General features: G+C 45.1%; 2 protein-coding genes and 1 pseudogene across 2 annotated transcripts; all 3 read right to left on the reverse strand.

Annotated features, from left to right (window-relative positions):
- Positions 1–886: 886 nt before the first annotated feature.
- LOC139311881 (zinc finger protein 502-like) lies at positions 887–9,448 on the reverse strand. Its single transcript, XM_070936405.1, has 3 exons — positions 9,392–9,448; positions 8,071–8,303; positions 887–2,983 (listed from the first exon to the last, which is right to left on the reverse strand). Exon 3 carries the CDS (start codon positions 2,891–2,893, stop codon positions 1,577–1,579), a length of 1,317 nt encoding a protein of 438 aa, XP_070792506.1. The 5' UTR covers positions 2,894–2,983; positions 8,071–8,303; positions 9,392–9,448; the 3' UTR covers positions 887–1,576.
- A 3,652-nt stretch (positions 9,449–13,100) lies between these two features.
- Positions 13,101–13,225, reverse strand: LOC139313510 (U5 spliceosomal RNA; annotated as a pseudogene).
- A 2,734-nt stretch (positions 13,226–15,959) lies between these two features.
- LOC139311879 (zinc finger protein 665-like) lies at positions 15,960–17,279 on the reverse strand. Its single transcript, XM_070936404.1, has one exon. It carries the CDS (start codon positions 17,277–17,279, stop codon positions 15,960–15,962), a length of 1,320 nt encoding a protein of 439 aa, XP_070792505.1.
- Positions 17,280–21,571: the final 4,292 nt, after the last annotated feature.

Genomic DNA, 21,571 nt, shown 5'->3' on the forward strand with positions numbered 1-21,571 from the left:
GAAGAAGCTCCTGGGATGAGAAGGGAAACGTTTTCAAGGGGAAAAAAACCAAGAAGACTCTCCATCGAGATCCCTGGCTCCGTTTTGCCCTTTTGAAACCACAGCACTCAGCCTGGACGCCTAGGGGCCTTAAAAGACCTTAAAGGGGCATGTAGACCACCCCTGCAAGCACACAGGGAAAGGAAGATTTGGGTTGAGAATCATGGAGGACTCAAAAGGAAGCCCACACTGCCCTCTGGTCCTGTCATGAAGCTGCAACCCCCCCCACCAGACTGAAAATATTCCCCTCTCACCCTGCTTCTATTGGGGGGTGGGGTCTGAGTTGCTCTTCCCAACTGTCCCTTCAGTGAAAGGTGCTGGAGCCCTTCCTTTTTTTTTTTTTTTTGGGCGGCTACAGGGGGGCCAATTTGGAAGGGAGACAGGAAAGAGGCCTCAAAAACCATTCAAAGAAAGCTAGTGGGGCTGAAGACTGGGGGGGAGAAGAAAACTTCAGAGTATCCAGGGCAGTGGGGGTCGAAGGGCTGGGAGAGCCCAGGAGTATGGGTATAGGTATCCTTATTGCAGGGGTGGGTTCTACTTACCTTTACTACCGGTTCGCAACGGGATCAGGACAGGTTTCCCACCCCTCCTCTGAGAAGCGTGGCTCACTCCACTAGTAGCTGCTGGGATCCATGGGCCCTGCACTCCCCGACAGCCTTCCTCCTCCTCCTCCTCCTCCGCCCCCAGAAGTCCATTTCCTGATCCAGGGGATGTCCGAGAGCCCCTCCCTCAACCCACTTTGGCTGCACAGTATGGCACAATCTGACTGCCATCTTGTCTGTTTTGAGCCACCCAGTCCATCTCCTGAAAAAGGCCCTCTTGATTATTTTGAGCAATATACTTTTATTCAGGATTATATGCACAGAAAGAAAATTAATACAAATATCTCTGTGGGAATATATGAAAAAGACAATGAAAAAAAGGGGGGGAATCCCTTTTTCCCTCTTCATCCTCAACCAGCAGATTCAACATCAAAACTTTATCACTAAATAAACCACCAGATTCATTCCACCTTCGCCCCATTTTCCCATCTCTAAATTCTCACTTCTCATTGATCAACACAGTCTACTAAAAATTAAGAGAAATACCTGGCTCCTTAATTTAGGAACTTATCTCTAGAAATCCATTCCAAGTTGTGGTCATAGGTCAAGGACTTCCTCTACTCTGCAAAACATTATATCTACTCCTCACATACTTATAACTCTTTTGTGTAATTACTCTGGTAAGTTACTAATGCGGCTTTGCAAGCAAAATATTCTCACTCCCCCAACATTTACACCCTTTTGCCTCATTGTGTTCTCTCTGATGGGATTTGATGTTGTTTTCCTTCAGTAGGAGAAACATTTTCCCCACACCAAATAATTGTAGGATTTCCCTTCTGTCACTGTGTGAAATTCCTGGTAAACATTGTGTTGAAAAGAAGTGTTCCCAATGTTATTCACAGCTGAAGAGATTTATCTCTGCTATGGAGTTTTTGGTGCCTTTTTAGCTTTGATTTACTAGGAAAATGTTTCTCGCACTCTGTGCATTTGTAAGGCTACTTTCCTGTGTGATTTCGGGTGTGCATGCGAAGTGTTGTAGGATGGGCAAAACATTTTCCACACTCCAGACATTTATAAGGTTTTTCTCCAGTGTGGATTCGTTGATGCCTCACGAGAGAATCTCTCCGTGAAAAACATTTATCGCACTCTGAGCATTTGTGGGGCTTCTCTCCTGTATGGATTCGGCTGTGACTTAAAAGGGAAGAAGAATGAGCAAATGATCTCCCACAGTCTAAACATTTGTAGTTTTTTTCTCCTGTGTGAATTTTCACATGACTTCTAAGGGCTGATGTGGTACGATAAAATCTTCCACAGTCATTGCATTGCTGTGGCTTTTCCCCTGTGTGGGTTTTATGATGCATCAAAAGGCCTCGTTTGTCTATAAAGCATTTTCCACATTCTATGCATCTGTATGGCTTCTCTCCTGTGTGGAACCTTTGATGGCGTCCAAGGTGTTGTTTCTGGGAAAAGCATTTCCCACACTCCCCACATTTGTAGGGTTTCTCCCCTGTGTGGATTCTCTGATGAATCTGAACATGGGTTGGCGTAATAAAACTTTTCCCACACTCCCTACATTTATGGGGTAGGTCCCCTTTGTGCCACTTCTGGTGTCTCTGAAGTTCATAAGAATACATGAATTGTTTCTCACATTCTGGGCATTCATAGGGTCTCTCTCCAGTATGGAGTTTCTGATGTCGCATCAGAATGCATTTCCTGGAAAAACATTTCCCACATTCGAGGCACTTTTCATTTTTCTCCCCTTTGTGGATTTTCTCATGTTTCCGAAGACTTGAACTCTGGGTGAAACATTTTCCACATTCAAAGCATTTGTAAGATTTTATTCCAGCATGGATCTTCTCATGGATCCAAAGACTTGAATTCTGAGAAAAGCTCTTCCCACATTCCCAACACTTGTAAGGTTTCTCCCCTGTGTGGATTCTCTCGTGGTTTCTGAGAGTGCATTTTTTACGGAAAAAAATCCCACATTCCAGACATTGATAAGGTTTCTCTCCAGTGTGAATTTTCTGATGTGTAACAAGGCTTGACTTTTGACCAAAGCATAAGTCACATTCCTCACATTTATAGGGATTTAGTCTAGGGGAGCTTCTGAGATCTTTGGTTTCTTTTTCAGAAGATTTCTTACCCTCAAAATCTTGATTGGATCCACTTCCCACATGGAGCTTCCTGTGGGTCAAAAGGAGGGACTTGCGAGCAAAGGATTTCCCACACTCTGAGCATTCATGGGTTCTTTTGGGGGTTCTTGGAGGGCTGCTTGTGTCTGATGGGGGATCCAAGAATTTCCCACGCTTCATGCTTTCCCTTGGCTGCTGCCTTGGGCTGAATTTCTACTATCTCTTGTTAGTTGTCTTGAAGGTAAATCTTTGGTCACAGTTGTTTTCCGGCTAGTGGAACAAAAAAGAAGAATGAGAACATTATTTCCTTTCGAGAAACACAGAAAATCACAAAATTGTTGAAGGCAAGATGCTGACATTTGTTAACAACCACAACAGTGAGGGCAGAATTGCAGTTCTTCAGCAAAGCAGTCATGTGATGTCTCACGTGATGTCCTCTTTGCTCAACAAGTGAGACTGCAGTCCAGATTTAGTCATAAGTCGAGGACTGCCTATAGGGAACACAAAAGTCAAGGCAAAAGTTTTCACTGCATTGCCGTTTTGTCAAATAAAGATAAAACAGAAATGAAGGCGAATATACGTATCCCAGAATGAAGTTGCAGGATCCATTCTGGGTCGGTTAACAGGATCAGAGATTTTGTCTTCTGAGCTTTAGGCCTCGTGCTGAAGCCCTTCCTAAGGTAACTTATCTCCAGCAAAGTGTGTGCTGTTCTGTGTGTGGTCCACATACACAACCACACAGAGAACAGGACACCCTCTGCTGGAGAGAAGTTCCTTGAAGATGGGCTCCAGCATGAGATCTAAAGCTCGGAAGACAAAACCTCTGATCCTCGTAACCGACCCAAATTGCATCCATTAATAACTAACGCTTATGTTCCAAAGCAATATTTAACCATGATTTTGATGGGCCAAAATGGAAGAAACAAGCAGGATGAAGGGATCAAAGCATAGTTGTTTTAGGAAAACGCAAAGGAAGGTGAGAGAGATCAGATGGTGAAAAGGGCTGATCTCCTCCCATTTCCCCACCCCACAACCAAAGAGGTTCAGGCAAGGTGCCCAAGCAGAGTTTGGTGTGAAGTGGGATGCCGGCTGACCTTGAAGCAGTGTCACTTTCGTCCCCCACCCCACGGATTCTACCTCCCCTTGGTTAATGGCAGGCCCTCAGGAAAGAGTAGGGAAGCAGAGGAAAGCATCAGGTGGCAACCAGCCTCCAAACTTCCTTAAAATTTTTGCTTTGTAAAACATCCACCATGAAGGATCACATCACAGCCCCTTCAGGGCAAAACAGGGAAAATACTGATTTTTCCTGATTCTACCAAGCCTTTAGGATCAGTAGATTAAACTTTGGCATAACAAAGAATTTCACTGTTCCCCTTTTAAATTGAGCTCAAGGAAAAAGGATCTCTTGTGGGTTATTTATTTATTTATTTATTTATTTAATCAAATTTAAATGCTGCCCTTCTCCCGAAAGACTCGGGGCAGCTCATAAAAATAAAAAGCATCGCACAATAAAATAATAAATTAATTTTAGTTAATTAAAATACTCCAATTAAAACCTTTAGAAAAACTAAAAACTACAAAACTCCCAGCAGATCAGGCAATTTGTTTAAAGAGCCACGTCTTCAGGTCCCTACGAAAGGAGCGGAGATCGGGGGCCGTGCGGAGCCCGGTGGGTAAACCATTTCAGAGGGTCGGCGCGCCCACAGAGAACGCCCTCATCCTGGGTGCCATCAGCCGACATTGCCTGGCCGACGGCACCCCGAGGAGGGCAGCCCTATGCGAGCGCACTGGTCGGTGGGAGATCAGTAGCAGGTGCTCCTGCAAGTAGCCCGTTAAGAAACGTGAACGTGAAGGGTTAAGAAAACATGAACTCAATTCAATTAATTTAAAGCTTTTTTTTTCTCCCAAACTCTCCCCTCCCCATTGCAATGAGGTCGGTCTGTGTTTAGAGCATATTACAAACCTCAACAAATGCTTTAAAGCTCCTTTTACTCCATTTTCCCATCTGCACGTGCGGGATATGGATGCTCAGAGACTTTGATCTCTTACGGACCAAAGAGAGACCTTCTGAAGCAACTTACCCAAAGCTCCTTCGTGGAACCACCCGGAGGCCCCCCCCCCAGAACTTTGGACGGGCAAGGAGGGGGCAGATCCAGCCCAGGGATGGAGCCCCCCTGGAGGGAAGGGAGGGAGCCGCTCCCTGCATGCAATGCCAGAGCCAGATTTCCCCAAGGAAAGCTTGCGAGCCAAAGAGTGGGATCCGCAGTTCCCTTCCTCCTGGCGGGGAGAAGATCTACTGGGAGGAGGGGCAGCCTGGAGGCCGGAGAGAGAGCAGCCTCACCTTCCCCGAGAGGGATCCAAAAGCCTCTCCCGAGGGATCCAGTGCCAATCCTCCAAGGAAGAAGCGGGATTCACGGAGGGAAATGGAAATCCTGATAGGAGGGGCGGGGCTCATATATACCATTGGACTCCGCCTCTCCATACAGCCCCGCCCCTTTCCCGCCTCCTCCTCTTTGTCATCCACCCCTCCCCTCTATTCTCCCCTACCAGGGTGGACCACGTGCTCCGAAACCACCTCTGTTCCTCTGATGGGCTTTGGTGTAGAGCAGTGATGGCTAACCTTTTTGCCATCGCGTGCCAGGATGGGGGGGGGAGGGTCGCGCGCACACATGCCCATGCGCATGTGTGCGCAACCCCCTCCCCCTCCCCCCTGCTCCTGGCACATGATGGCCTGGTAGGCCCATTTTTCTTTCTTACCTGGTTCCAGATCCTCTCTGTGTATCTGGGAACGACGAAAACAGCCTTTCCCACTCCCTTGGAGGCCCTACGGAGGCTGAAAGGGCCCATTTCCCAACTCTCGGTGGGACAGGAAGTGACATTTTTTGCTGTCCCCAGCCTCCAGAACCTCTCTAAGAGTCTGTAAGAGCCTCTCTAGGAGTCTGTAGGAGCCTCTCTAGGAGTCTCTGGAGGCTGGGGACAGGAAAAAACATCACTTCCTGTCCCACCGGGAGTTGGGAAATGGGCCCTTTGAGCCTCCGTAGGGCCTCCAAGGGAGTGGGAAAGGCTGTTTTCGCCATTCCCAGATACACAGAGAGGATCTGGAGCCAGGTAAGAAAAAAAAAAACGGGCCTTCCCCCCCCCCCAGGCCCTCCAGAGGCAGGAAACAGCCTGTTTCCCTACTTCTGGTGGGCCCAGAAGGCCCGAAAATCAGCTGGCCGGCGTGCGCATGCACCCCAGAGCTGAGCTGGCGTGCCCACTAATATGGCTCTGCGTGCCACCTGTGGCACGCGTGCCATAGGTTCGCCATCACAGGTGTAGAGGGTTCCTCTGCCCATGGGAAGAGTGTCCCTCTCTGCATGCTTGAAGCAGGATTTCTTAATCCCCAGAGACGCCAAGACAGGAAAGAGTAATGTTTGGAGGAGGAACCCAGATCTCATTCTTTTTCCCATAGAGGCAATACAACTACGTCACAAAGGACATTTCTATGGGATCAAGAGAGAAAAGGCCACTTCCCAAGTAAAACAGTTAGGAAAACATTCTGCTGCGTTCAGCTGGGGAGGAGATGCCATTTCATGGAGGACGGAGGAGAAGGAGAGAATGAACCTGGGTTAAAGGCAGCCCCAGGAAGGCTCCGCACCCCTTTGCACCCTGATTCAGCACCAAATGACTGCAAGGAATATCAATCCTTCCATCCTCCACCGCTCAGTCAGAACCGAAGAAGCTCCTGGGATGAGAAGGGAAACGTTTTCAAGGGGAAAAAAACGTCCAGTTTCCTTTTGGAAAAACATCTTGGGGACAACCATGACCTGGAGGATGGAGGCTCTTCATAGAGACCCCTGTCTCCACTTTGCCCTTTTGAAATCTCGGCAGACACAGCCTGGACTCAAGGGGGCCTTAAAAGACCTTAAAGGGGCATGTAGTCCATCCCTCCAAACACAAAGAGAAAGGGAGATTTCAGTTGAGAATCATGGAAGGACACAAAAGGAAGCCCACACTGCCCTCCGGCCCTGGCATGAAACAGCCCCCTGAAGCTGCAACCTCCACCCTCAAGACTGAAAATCTTCCCCTTTTTCACCCTCTCTGCTTCTACTGGAGGGGGGGGAGGGTCTGAGTTGCTCTTCCAAACTCTCCCTTTTACGACACCACGTTCCTTATGTGGGACTTTGCTTAAGGACACGTGAAATAGTTTTATCAACCACAATCAGGAGTACAGCATTGCACTCATTGAGCCAAACTCTCACGTGACATCTTACTTAAGGACCACTTTGCTCAATGACCAAGACTCCAATTGTGGTTATAAGTCCAGGACAAACTACAAGAATTACCAAAAACGAAGTGACCTTCTATCGCTGCACCAGAGAGAGAATTTTAACATACTGCACCTGTGTATGGTTTGCCAATTGCACAGTAGCAGGTAGGACAGCGCTCCAGAGGGTTAACGTCATTGCCCAGAGGATCATTTGTGGCCCTCTCTCCTCTTTGGAAGAGCTTTATAGTTCCCGCTGCCTTAAGAAAGCTCAAAACATTCTTAGAGATCCATCTCATCCTGGGCATCCTTTTTTTTTGAACTATTACCATCTGGCAGACGGTACAGGATAATAAAAACAAGGACAAATAGGCTGAAAAACAGCTTCTATTTATTTTTTTATTTTTATTTATTTTATATCAAATTTATATACCGCCCTTCTCCCTGAGGACTCAGGGTGGTGTACAGCCAAAGTAAAAACATAAACTACAAACATTAAAATACAATTAAAAAGATATATATATATATTTGGCCCCATAACTAAAAGCAATGACAAAACAATTAAAAACATTTTAAAAAAAGTGTTAGGCCAGCCCGGCTTGCTGAAAAAAGAAAGTTTTAAGGGCACGGTGGAAGGCACTGAGGTTCTATCCCAGAGCAGTAACTAGATTGAATTCTACTGTATAGTGCAATATTAATGCAATATCAGGGGTTTTCAATTCAATTACATAGAATGCAAAAGATGTATCTTTTTGTTTTATTTTTTTATAGTTACAATGTAGACTGAAGATGGCATTTAAATTCGTTGTGTGAGGTGCAATGACAATAAAATAAAATAAACTAAACTTTAAATTCGTTGAATGCGGTTGGTCAGCCAGTTGTGAATCCATCAGGTGGTGATGCTATCTCAGCTTTTTTTTTTTAAAATCTTGTCAAGATCTAGGTTGCGGCCTACTTTGTCACATGCCTCACTGAGGTCCATGTATGCTCATTATGCCTTCACCCAGTACCTTGGGAGCAAATCTTTTTTCTGCATTGTTCAATTGTCAAAGATTTAAAAAATGGATGCTTGTTCTCCAAAGCAAGATTTAACCAAGATTTGTTTACTCACGTTTAACGTTACAATGAAGAGGTCTCTCGGTCAAGGCCAGGTATGATCCTCACTGCTGACTGGTTTGGTTTCTCCTTAATTGATTGGTCCTTTGTGCAGGAAGCTGTTTTTTCATCCAGGCGACAATTTCCAAATTCTCTGGAACAAGAATCCTGGCCAAAGGCTGGTGGATCCCAATCCAAGAACGTCTCTTTCTCCTCTGTGAAGTTCACAGCCACATCCTCACTGGTCTCCTGCAAAGAGAAATGAAAAAGGCTCAGATGCCAACAGTGATATTGAACATAATCTGTAAATGATCAGGAAGAGGGAGGAGAAAATAGGATTATTTGATGAGAATACAAAATAATGATTGAATCTTAATAAGGCAAAATGGAAGAAACCAGCAGCTGAAGTCCAACAGGGACCAAAGCATAGTTGTGCCTAGGAAAACCCAGTGGAAGATGGGAGAGATCAGATGGGGCAGAACATGTGTGAAAAGGGCTGCCCTTTTTGGAGGCTGCAAAGCCACAAAGATTCCTGTTAGGTGTCTCAAAATTTATTTCCAGTTAGGAAAGGCAGCAATCTGGCCATCAGCTTCTTCTGGCAGCTCCTCACAAGACCACCCTCAAAACTTCCTTTGTCCTTTGAAAAACATCCACCAAGAAGGAGCTGCCCCATCACAGCCTCTTCTGGGCAAAACAAGGAAAATACAAAGTTGAGAAATTCTACCCATTGTTTTGAAAGCAGAAGCAAAGTAAAAGATTAGCATAAAAACAAAAGGATTTTACTCTTGGCCTTTCAGACAGAGCTCAAAGAAAGAGGATCTCTTTTGTGGGTTAAGAAACCAGGAACTCATTTCAACTAATTTAAACTTCTTTCCTCCCACCCACCCCCAGAAACCTCCCCGTTGCAAAGACGTCAGAGGGTCTTAATCACACAATACAAATCTCAGTAAAAGTTTTAAAGCACAATTTACACTTTTTTTTTTTCAAATGCACTTGCGGGATGCGCATGCTCAGAAAACTCGTGATCTGCCGGACCACAGAGAGACTTTCTAAAGGAACTTTACCAAAAGGTTCCTTCCCGGATCCACCCGGAGCCCCTCGGGGAGCCTTGGCTGGGCGAGGAGGGGGCAGATCCAGCCCGGGGACGGAGCCCCCTTTGCCCCCCTGGAGGGAAGGGAGGGATCCGCTCCCTGCAGACAACGCCAGAGCCGGATCTCCCCGAGGAAAACCCGGCGAGATCTCCCCGAGGAAAACCCGGCGAGGCGAAGAGAGGGATCCGCAGCTCCCTTCCTCCTGGCGGGGAGGAGATCTGGAGGCCGGAAGGAGAGCAGCCCCACCTGACCCGAGCAGCACCCAGGAGCCTCTCCCGAGGGATCCACCGCCGATCCTCGCCGGGCAAAGGGAAGCGGAGATCCAGCCAGTGGGAGGGGAGAGGCGGGGGGGGGCGGAGCTTCTGGCTTCATCTGGGGCTCCGCCTCCTGCTTGAAGCCCCGCCCCTCCATCGCCTCTTCCTCTTCCCCACCCCCTTTAAACTAGGACCACGTGCTGCGAAACCCTTTTGTGTGTTTTTGTGATTGTGTGTTTGTTTGTGTGTATCAAACGCCCAGCAGTTGCTGTGGCATAGAGGTGGAGCTCTTGCCTCACAATCAGGAGGTTGTGAGTTTGATCCTAGGCAGATGTTGGGTCTCCTGGGGGTTGGACTAGATGACCTGCAAGATCCCTTCCAACTCTTGTTAATCTGTTATATCTTTATCTGTCTGCGCGCTCTAGAAGCTTAAGCTCTGCAGATGCCCTGAAAGAGTTGCCCCAAAAGGCACCGTAAGAGTTGAAGGTTGGTGGTTGGTTTGGTGCCCTGATGATGTTACCTATTTGGGTAATGAGACGTCTCCAGGGAAACACCAAGGATCCCCCCATTTCCACCCTGAGCTATTCTCCCTGATTGGTTTTAAGGCTCCTGGCGTTTCTGGGCTGGAGAAGAGGGGGGCGAGGGGCATCCTGAGCCTGAGGAAGAGCAGCACTGAAAGGAACTCAGATTCTCCTTGAGTTAGTAGGGGCAGCTCTTCCCTTGTGCTACAGTGGGATCCACTTCTGGGGAACCAGGTGTCCAGATCAAGGTGCTCACAGAGGACGGGGAGATGCCAGAAGCCCCCTTGAAGTAGCCAATAGGAATGGTGCAGATCTCAGCTTCTGAGCACATCAGCAACTATGTCACAAAGGACATTTTTGTGGGATCAAGAGAGAAAAGACATTATCCTGCTTAGGGCTGGGGAGGAGATGCCATTTCATGGAGGACGGAGAAGAAGGAGAGAATGAACCACGGTTAAAGGCAACTGATGAGTTAAAGTGGGTCTCATTTAGTGAAGCCAATGAATCCCATTGCATTAAATTTAAACTATTTGAAGCGATGTCTCTCTGGAAAATTCAGAAAGTGCTTCCAGATTGACAGAAATAAGCAAGAAGAATATTTAATGTAACACGGTATATGAATAACGATGAAATATCACAGTAAGAGAATAACAAGAATATCCATAAAGGAATTTAAATACAGTCTAAATTAAGAGGTTTACAGGGTTGGAAGGGAGCTTTTAGGTCATCGAGTCCAACCCCCTGCGCAAGCAGGAGATCCAACATCTGCCTAGGATCAAACTCACAACCTCCTGATTGTGAGACAAGAGCTCCACCTCTATGCTGTGTGTTTGATACACGCAAACAAACACACAATCAGGAGGTGCTACACCATTTCTGACAGGTCAAATTAAAAAGAATGACAAACTTTATTTAATAACAACAGGCCAGGTAACTTTTTTCTCGTTTTACCACAATTATGACCTGCTTTTGCATTTTTTTAAAAAAAGATTTCAGGATAAAACCTTTTTCAATGCTACAAAGATTTTTAGGGGCCCTCTCTGAGGGGACTCACAAATGCAGGACAACAATTGTCTCATTTCAAGCAACAGATTTTCCACACACCAAGCTCTGATGTGGTTTGTCACCCGGAAAGAGTCTCCAGCCATCCAAGCACCTGGAGGATTTCTGGAGGACATTTTTACCTGCAGGTAGACAGTCCAGAAAAATATTTCACACACCCCAAACGCACAATTTCTTTTTCTTGTGCATCCTTTGGGGTCTCCAGAGGTCTCAGTGAAGTCAGTATTTTGCAATGTTCCAAGTATTTATACAATGACCACCCCTTTTTGCAAATGCTCCAGGGTTTCTCAATATTTCATTACAGGTATTCCTCAACTTACGGCAAGCATTGATGGCCCATAAAACAATTCTGGCCATTGTAAAATGTTGTCCTCCCGTCCACTCTCCACATTATGTGACCAGATTATGAGCACTTGGCAGCCGGCTGGCTTTTGCGACCAGATTTTCTTTATACTTAGGACTTCTTATTGCTTACTGACCACAAAAAAATGTCACAAAATGTGATTCGGTCATGTGGGTGCTAGAACGTACAACTGTATAAACCTGTTACCAGGAATCCATTTCTAACTGTGATTGTAAGTCGAGGACTAGCTGTGCTCTTCAAAGAATGATCTCCACTCTCCAACACTTCTAACTTTTTTTTTTCTTTTTCACTCTGCTAAGTTACTAGTGCTGCTGGTTGCAGAATCAAACCTTACACTCCCAACATTTATCAAGGGTGAAATGCTCCCGGTTCGGACCAGATCGCCCAATCCGGTAGCGATAGAGGTGGGAGGTTCGGAGAACCGGTAGCAAAAATTCCTGCACCCTCCCCCCCATGCCCAGCTGAGCCGCACAATCATCAGAGGCTTTTTCTTTTAATTTTTAAAATCATTTTTTCTACAACCTCTTCGGCCGAAACAATGCTTTTAAAAGTAAAAAAAAAAAGCCTCTGATGATCGTGCAGCTCAGCTGCGATCCTCAAAGGGTTCGTCAGCTGATGATCCCAGCTGAGTTGCCTGATCGGCAGAGGCTTTTTTTCTTTTAAATGCCTCTGAAAATCCAAGTTGAGTTGCCTGATCGGCAGAGGCTTTTAAAAGAAAAAAAGCCTCTGCTGATCAGGCAACTCAGCTGGGATCGTCAGAGCCTTTTGAAAGCATTTTTTTACAACCTCTTTGCCGAAGAGGTTGTAGAAAAAATGATTTTAAAAGAAAAAAATTGGCCACGTCCACCCAGTCACCTTACCCCCCCCCACACACACACACACCAAGCCACAGCCACAGAACCGGTAGTAACAAATTTTAGATTTCACCAGACATTTATGCACTATTACATGATTCTGGATTCTCAGTTTATATTAGACTAAGAAAAACATTTTCCCCACACCAAACAATTGTAGGATTTCCCTTCTGTCACGGTGTGAAGTTCCTGGTGAACATGAAGATGCGACTTTTGAAAAAAATGTTTCCCGCATTGTTCACGACTGAAAAGATTTATCTCTGCTATGGACTTTCTGGTGCTTTTTAAGCTTTGATTATAACGAAAAGGTTTCTCCCACTCGGCACACTTGCAAAGGCAGTTTCCTGTGAAATTTCAGGTGTGCCTGCAAAGTGCTGAAGGGTGGGTGGAAGATTCCTCACAATCTGAACATTTATATGGTTTTTCTCCACTGTGGATTTGCTGATGTATCGCAAGAGTACTTTTTTCAGAAAAACGTTTATGGCACTGAGGCAAAGAACGAGTTCAGCAGCTCTGCTTTCTCTCTGCTGCCTGTTACTTTTTTGCCGTCTTCTCCCTTTAGTCGACCGACTGTTACCTTCATTTTGGGCATTCCCAATTCCGAAGTTCAAGGAGAACGCTCCTTCCCTCGAATTCAGACCCACCGATGAGGCCTGAGGCTGGGAGCATCCCTGTCTTTCCCCCCCTCTCTCTCTTTTTTTATTGAAAAGTTTTACAAAGAAATCCCCCCTTATTCCCCCCCCTTTTCCCAACCTCCCCCCCCCACTTCCCAGAGCAAAATACAGGGTATTTCAATTAACAATCATAAGCTAAGTTAGCCTAACTATTCTTAAACTACCTATTCCCCCCTCCTGAAACCTTAACTCCACTATAGATAACATGATACTTCTAAAGTAAAGTTTAACATTCATTCATAAGCTATTTGATATTTTCTTGTCTGAATCGAAACTCATAAATGTTCCTCTCCACAGAAATCTGTAGTAAAAGGAGAAAGATTTATACGATCTGAAGAGAAACCAGAGTATTCTTTCTCCTCTCTCTTTGAGGGCGCTTGTGGGGCAGCATCCATAGAGTCCGCTGGGATCCCCCTAATGCTACTGGTGGAGGCCCTGGGACAGATCTCTGGAAGCAAAGGGGGGCAGAAGACCTCCTTTAAGGAGGGGGCTCCTCTGGGGCAGGAGTGGAGCTGGGAGGGGCCCTCAGTGCCCCTGGGGGAAGGAGGAGGGAGAAAGGTCTGGTATGTCACTACTGGAAAATGGTGTGGAGGGCAAGAGAGGCAGGAGCCTGCAGGAGCTTCAATCTCCACGTGGTCTCCGCCCCTTCTCTCGCCCTATTAACCCCCTCACCGGAAGAAGAGGGAGGCCCCCTCCACTTCCTTAGTGGCTGATGTGGGGCCGAGGTCACGGAAAGGCAGCTGATGTGGGATAAGATGCAGCCCCACCCCCGGTGGCTGGATGGGAGTGGGAACTTGAGGACCCCGAATTAGAACCCGAGTCCCAAAGTTTTTTGCACGGAAAGAGGAAGGAGATGGAAAGTGAAAGAGGGAAACTGAGGCATTTTCTGACCTGAATCCACAAATGCCACCAAAAGTATAAGAAAAAGATGTTTTTTTGGCAAAAAGTGTTTTTCCAACTTCATTTTCGTTTGAATCTCCATTTTTTAAGGTGTGGGAAGAGCTGAGCTTCGATTCCCTTCTTGGGGGAGACTCTGAATTTGGGGAAGAGACCTAGAACCTCCCCCCACACCCCATAATCCCCCATTGCTGAATCAGAACCTGGATAGGAAGTGGGAAGTGAAGGAGAAGGATATTGGGGGGGGGGGTTTGCACTCCTAAATGGACCAGCCAATTTTGGGGGCTTCCTTCCTGTAGACTGAGTCGGAAGGAGCCCCAGAACTCTGCTTTCACTTCCAAGAGGTGCATTTTTTCCCCCAAAAGAAAGAAAAATATTTTTTTTTCTGTTAAAACATTTCACTTCTCATCTAAGGAGCTTCTTCAGTTCTGACTGACTGGGAGGGGGAGAAAGGAAGGATTTGTATTGTGTCACAAAGGACAAACCCATCAGGAGATGATGTCCATCTGCATCTAAAATGACATGGGTGGCTCGTTCGAGGACATCAAGTCCACATCCTGGACAGAGAGGAGCCCTGGATGGAAAGAGGGGCCAAAGCGGCCATCTTTGCCAAAATCAGCAGCCCTCCCACAACAGAGGTGGGTAGAAAGAACCCCACTCCTCCTGTCTACAACAGGGTCCTTTCAGCAGCCCCAGGAAGACTCCCCACCACTTTGCATCCTGATTCCGCACCAAATGACTGCAAGGAATATCAATCCTTCCATTCTCCACTGCTCAGTCAGAACTGAAGAAGCTCCTGGGACAAGAAGGGAAACGTTTTCAAGGGGGAAAAAACAAGAAAGTTCAGTTTCCTTTTGGAAAAACATCTTAGGGACAACCATGACCTGGAGGATGGAGACTCTCCATAGAGACCCCTGGCTCCACTTTGTTGTTTTGAAATCTCCCCCCTTCTCTCATATTATCTGCCGCTTTGGGGGGCAGAGAGACCCCACTGGGATCCAAGGTTCCCTCCAGAGCGTTAGGCAGACTGCTGGACCAGTTGTGTATCTCCCTGTCTTTTTCCACCCTGGGAAGATGGAGGAGGCCCATCAGGAAGGCCCTCCACTTCCACTCATTTTCCTCCCCACTCCAGGCCCCCCACCAAGGGTGGATCCTGCTGAGACCAACAATTCCCCATCTCTCCTCTAGGGGGCCTCTTCCGGTAGCCTCATGGGACAGGTTTCCCGCCCCTCCTCTGAGAAGCTTGGCTCCCTCCTCTAGTAGCTGCTGGGAACCATGGGCCCTGCACTCCCTGACAGCCTTCCTCCTCCTCCTCCCCGCAGCCCATTTCCTGATCCAGGGGAGGTCCGAGAGCCCCTCCCTCAACCCACTTTGGCTGCACACTCTGGCACAATCTGACTGCCATCTTGTCTGTTTTGAGCCACCCAGTCCATCTCCTGAGAAAGGCCCTCTTGATTATTTTGAGCAATATACTTTTATTCAGGATTATATGCACAGAAAGAAAGTTAATACAAATATTTCTGTGTGAATATATGAAAAAGACAATGAAAAAAGGGGAAAAAATCCTTCCAAAAATATAATAGGAAAAAGAAACTTTCCCTTTTCATCCTCAGCCAGCAGATTCAACAACAAAACTTTATCACTAAATAAACCACCAGATTCATTCCACCCTTTATCCCTATTTTCTCCTCTCTAAATTTTCACTTCTCATTGATCAACATAATCTAATAAAAATTAAGAAAAATACCTGGTTCCTTGACTTACAACTGAAGGAACTTATGACCAGAATTCCATTCCAGGTTGTTGTCATAAGTCAAGGAGTTATACTCTGCAAAATATTTTATCTACTCCCCATATACTTAAAATTTTTTCGTGTAATTACTCTGGTAAGCTACTAATGCGACTTTCTGAGCAAAATATTCTCACACTCCCAACATTTACACCCTTTTGCCTCATTGTGTACTCTCTGATGGGATTTGACATTGCTTTGCTTCAGGAGGAGAAACATTTTTCCTATACCAAATAATTATAGGATTTCCCTGAAGTTCCTGGTAAACATTGTGTTGAAAAAATGTGTTCCCGATATTGTTCACAGCTGAAGAGATTTATCTTTGCTATGGACTTTTTGGTACCTTTTTAGCTTTGATTTACTAGGAAAAGGTTTCTCGCGCTCTGTGCATTTGTAAGGCTATTTTCCTGTGTGAGTTCGGGTGTGCGTGCAAAGTCCTGAAGGTTGGGCAAAACATTTCCCACACTCCAGACATTTATAAGGTTTTTCTCCAGTGTGGATTCGCTGATGTATCACAAGAGAATCTCTCCGTGAAAAACATTTATCGCACTCTGAGCATTTGTGGGGCTTCTCTCCTGTATGGATTCGGCTGTGACTTAAAAGGGAAGAAGAATGAGCAAATGCTCTCCCACAGTCTAAACATTTGTAGTTTTTTTCCCCTGTGTGAATTTTCACATGACTTCTAAGGGCTGATGAGGTACTATAAAATCTTCCACAGTCGTTGCATTGATATGGCTTCTCCCCTGTGTGGGTTTTATGATGACTCCGAAGGCCTCGCTTGTCTATAAAGCATTTTCCACACTCTACGCATTTGTATGGCTTCTCTCCTGTGTGGAACCTTTGATGGCGTCCAAGGTGTTGTTTTTGGGAAAAGCATTTCCCACACTCCCCACATTTGTAGGGTTTCTCCCCTGTGTGGATTCTCTGATGAATTTGAACATGGGTTGGCGTAATAAAACTTTTCCCACACTCCCCACATTTATAGGGTAGGTCCCCTTTGTGCCACTTCTGGTGTCTCTGAAGTTCAGAAGAATACATAAATTGTTTCTCACATTCTGGGCATTCATAGGGTCTCTCTCCAGTGTGAAGTTTTTGATGTCGCGCCACGCTTGATTTTGAGGTAAAACATTTCCCACATTCGAGACACTTTTTGTTTTTCTCCCCTCTGTGTGTTTTCTCATGATTCCGAAGACCTGAACTCATGGTGAAAGATTTTTCACATTCAAAGCATTTGTAAGATTTTATTCCTGCATGAGTCTTCTCATGGGACCAAAGCTGTGCATTCTGAGGAAATCTCTTCCCGCATTCCCAACACTTGTAAGGTTTCTCCCCTGTGTGAATTCTCTCGTGGTTTCTGAGAGTGCTTTTTTCACGGAAAAATTTCCCACATTCCAGACATTGATAAGGTTTCTCTCCAGTGTGGATTTTCCGATGTGTAAGAATGTATGACTTTTGACTAAAGCATAAGTCACATTCCTCACATTTATAGGGTTTTAGTCGAGGGGAGCTTCTGAGATCTTTGGAGTTTTTCCCAGAGAAAGATTTCTCACCCTCCAAACCTTCACTGGATCCACTTCCCACATGGAGCTTCCTGTGGGTCAAAAGGAGGGACTTGCGAGCAAAGGATTTCCCACACTCTGAGCATTCATGGGTTCTTTTGGGGGTTCTTGGAGGGCTGCTTGTGTCTGATGGGGGATCCAAGAGATTCCCACGCTTCATGCTTTCCCTTGGTTGCTGCCTTGGGCTGAATTTCTACTATCTCTTGTTAGTTGTCTTGAAGGTAAATCTTTGGTCACAGTTATTTTCCGGCTGGTGGAACAAAAAAGACGAATGACAACATTATTTCCTTTCGAGAAACACAGAAAATCACAAAATTGTTGAAGGCAGGATGCTGACATTTGTGAACTGCTCAGAGTGTGCTCTGAACCACTATGTATCTAAGTCGAAGTGCTATTGCTAATAACCACCACAACAGCGAGGGCAGAATTGCAGTTCTTCAGCAAAGCGGTCATGTGATGTTTCACGTGATGTCCGCTTTGCTCAACAAGTGAGATTGCAGTCCAGATTTAGTCATAAGTCGAGGACTGCCTATAGGGAACACAAAAGTCAAGGAAAAAACTTTCACTGCATTGCCGTTTTGTCAAATCAAGATAAAACAGAAATGAAGGTAAATATACGTATCCCAGAATGAAGTTGCAGGATCCATTCCAGGTCGGTTAACAGGATCAGAGATTTTTTCTTTGAGCTTTAGGCCTCGTGCTGAAGCCCTTCCTCAGGTAACTTATCTCCAGCAAAGTGTGTGCTGTTTTGTGTGTGGTCCACATACACAACCACACAGAGAACAGGATAATAATAATAATAATAATTTTATTTCTATACCGCCCTTCTCCCGATACCCTCTACTGGAGAGAAGTTCCTGAAAAAGGGCTCCAAGATGAGATCTAAAGCTCAGAAGACAAAACCTCTGATCCTCGTAACCGACCCAAATTGCATCCATTAATAACTAACGTTTATGTTCCAAACTTAATATTTAACCACAATTTTGATGGGCCAAAAGGGAAGAAACCAGCAGGATGAAGTCCAGAAGGGATCAAGGCATAGTTGTGAATAGGAAAACAGAAAGGAAGGTGAGAGAAATCAGATGGAGAAAAGGGCTGATCTCCTCCCATTTCCCCACCCCACAACCAAAGAGGTTCAGGCAAGGTGTCCAAGCAGAGTTTGGTATGAAGTGGGATGCCAGCTGACCTTGAAGCAGCTTCGCTTTCGTCCCCCACCCCCCACCCCACGGATTCTGCCTCCCCTTGGTTAATGGCAGTCCCTCAGGAAAGAGTAGGGAAGCAGAGGAAAGCATCAGGTGGCAACCAGCCTCCAAACTTCCTTAAAACTTTTGCTTTGTAAAACATCCACCATGAAGGGCCACATCACAGCCCCTTCAGGGCAAAACAAGGAAAATACTAGTTTTTCCTGATTCTACCAAGCCTTTAGGATCAGAAGCAGATCAAACATTGGCATAAGAACAAAGGATTTTATTGTTCCCCTTTTAAATTCAGCTCGAAGAAAAAGGATCTCTTGTGGGTTAAGGCAACATGAACTCAATTCAATTAATTTAAAGCTTTTCTTTCCCCCAAACTCTCCCCTGCAATGAGGTCGGCCTGCATTAAGAGCACATTACAAATCTCATAAAACGCTTTAAAGCTCCGTTTACTCCATTTTTTCCAACTGCACGTCCGGGATATGGATGCTCAGAGACCTCGTGGTCTGACGGACCACAGAGAGACCTTCTGAAGCAACTTACCCAGAGCTCCTTCCCGGATCCACTTGGAGCCCCCTGCGGAGCCTTGGCTGGACGAGGAAGGGGCAGAATCGCAGATCCACCCCAGGGACGGAGCTCCCTTTGCCCGCCTGGAGGGAAGGCAGGCAACGGCAGAGCGGGATCTCCCCGAGGAAAGCCCAGAAGAGTGGGATCCGCAGGATCCTCCCTCCTGGCGGGGAGAGGATCTGCTGGCTGGACGGGGAGCATGGAGGCCGGAGGGAGAGCAGCCTCACCTTCCCCGAGAGGGATCCAGAAGTCTTTCCCAAGAGATCCAGCGCAGATCCTCCAAGGAAGAAGCGAGATTCAGGGATGAAAACGGAAATCCAGATGGGGCATGGGAGGGGCTTATATATATATAGAAGCCCCTCTATACAGTCCCGCCTCCTTTTCTTTGCCCTCCCCCTAATCTCCCCTCCCAGCCAGGACCACGTGCTCTGAAACCTCCCCTGTTCCTCTGATGGGCGTCGGTGTTGAGGGTTCCTCTGCCCATGGGAAGAGTGTCCCTCTCTGCAGGCTGGAAGCCGGATTTCCTAATCCCCAGAGACCCCCAAGACAGGAACGAGGAATGTTTGGGGGAGGAACCCAGATCTTCTTCCCATGGAGGTGACACAATACAAGAGGGAAACAAGCCAGCCAAGCCACTGCAAAATGGAAATGATTTTTTATTTTTATTGATTGATATCCGCCTTTATTATTTTTACAATAACATATCCCACACATCTTCCTTTACCTATTTGCCTCACAACAATCCTGCGGGGTGGGCTATGGTGAGAGAGTCACTGAGTCTCCGGAGAAGGGCGGCATATAAATCGAACCAATAAATAAATGAGATGGGGGGACTTCAACTCCCAGAATTCATGCTGGCTGGGGGATTCTGGGAGTGGAAATCCACACAGCTTAAATGTTGTCAAGGTTGAGAAACATGGATATGGACGGATGTAAACATGCATCAGTGTCCGTGTAGAGACACATATGTGTTTTGAGGATGTGTTTATCAAACTCTTCCCCAGGGTAAATGTAAGAATTCAAATCCACAATCAAGACTAGAATTTATTCGAGGTGATTGTCCTCAACTTACAGCATAGATGTTTGCTAGCGGGGGAAATAAGCTAACTTGTTTTTGTTTTGTTTTTTAAGTTTTTTATTATATTTTTATTGTTAAGGAATAACAAAAAGGAAAAAAAATCAATACAAAAAATCAATAATAAGGAAAGAAAAAAAAAAATTTTCCCCCAACGTACAAACGGAAAGGAAGTTTTAGGAACTTGAAGTCTTCAATTCTTCCAGAAATCTCTTTGATAAGGTACTGGTGCCGATTCATCCAATCTCCCAAGTGCAAAGTCCACAAATGGTTGCCAAGTGTTCCAAAAAACATTTTCTTTATATATACCACTTCTAATTTTAATATCACAAGTCAATTTATCATTTAATGCAAATTTCCATGTTTCATTGTACCATTCTTCTAATTTTAAGTCAACATTTAATTTCCAATATCTAGCAATTATAATTCTCCCCATTATAACCAAAATCCTCACCAATTCTCTTTCTCCAGTTGTTAATGTTGTTTTATTCAATATTAATAATAATATGGTTTCCAATGTCAATTTGACCCTCTTCTTAATTATTTTAAATATTTCATTTTCTATCCTAGACCAAAAAAGTTCAACCCCATTACATTTACACCACATTTGAGCATATGTCCCGAGTTCCACTTTACATCTCCAACACATTTTATCCACTTTATTATCCATTTGAAAAAGTCTTATTGGGGTCAAATACCACTTCCAAATAACTTTATAGTTATGTTCTTTAATCCTTATTGATAATGTCCTCATTATTCTGCTAACCCAATTCATATTCCAATTTTGATCAGAAATTTCAATACCCAGTTCTTTTACCCAATTCTCTTTCATTACCCTTTGTGAATTATTATCAGAGTTAATAATTTTATAAATTTTACTAGCTAATCCCTTTGGCCCAATTTCATCTTTTATTATTCGAGATGTCAAATTTTCAAATTCCGTTTCCTTTCTGCTCTCATCGTTCCTTTCTTTGCATTTCCTATTCCATTTATTCATTTGAATTCTTTCAAACCAATTAATGTTTAATTTTCCATAAATTTCCTCTTTCCTCATTTCGTTTTCTATAAATTTCAACCATTCACTATTTTTTTTTTTTTTTTAATTTGATTTATATGCCGCCCTTCTCCGGAGACTCAGGGCGGCTTACAGTGCGTTAAGCAATAGCCTTCATGCTTTTGTATATTTATACAAAGTCAGCTTATTGCCCCCACAAACTGGGTCCTCATTTAACCTACCTTAGAAAGGATGGAAGGCTGAGTCAACCTTGAGCCTTGGAGAGATTCGAACCAGCAGTAAATTGCAGGCAGCTGTGTTAATAACAGGGTGCTTTAAACCACTGTAGTACCAAGGCTCTTTTGTTTCCACTTTCTCTTCTATTATAATCCTCTCTCTGTTACTATTTAATTTCATTGGGCAATTCTCTTTCAGTTTACCTAAATACAATGCGTCTGGTATTAATTTTTTTGCTACTCTGTCCCAATTTTTAGTCAAACTATTTAACCAATAATTGCAAATTTTAACCTTACCTTTAAAATTTTCCAAAAACCATTTGTAACCAAACTTCTTTATTTCCTTCATTTCCAAATTACCCCAAAGTTTAACATCTCCTTTTAAAA

Source organism: Pituophis catenifer, unplaced genomic scaffold (genome assembly GCF_029215685.1).
Source record: "Pituophis catenifer annectens isolate HBS135680 unplaced genomic scaffold, rPitCat1.0.hap2 SCAF_2, whole genome shotgun sequence".
NCBI lineage: Eukaryota > Metazoa > Chordata > Lepidosauria > Squamata > Colubridae > Pituophis > Pituophis catenifer.

Bases quoted from the DNA above. Each gene is read 5' to 3' on its own strand.
- LOC139311881 (XM_070936405.1), bottom strand. From the start codon at position 2,893: ATGAAGCGTGGGAAATTCTTGGATCCCCCATCAGACACAAGCAGCCCT.
- LOC139311879 (XM_070936404.1), bottom strand. From the start codon at position 17,279: ATGAAGCGTGGGAATCTCTTGGATCCCCCATCAGACACAAGCAGCCCT.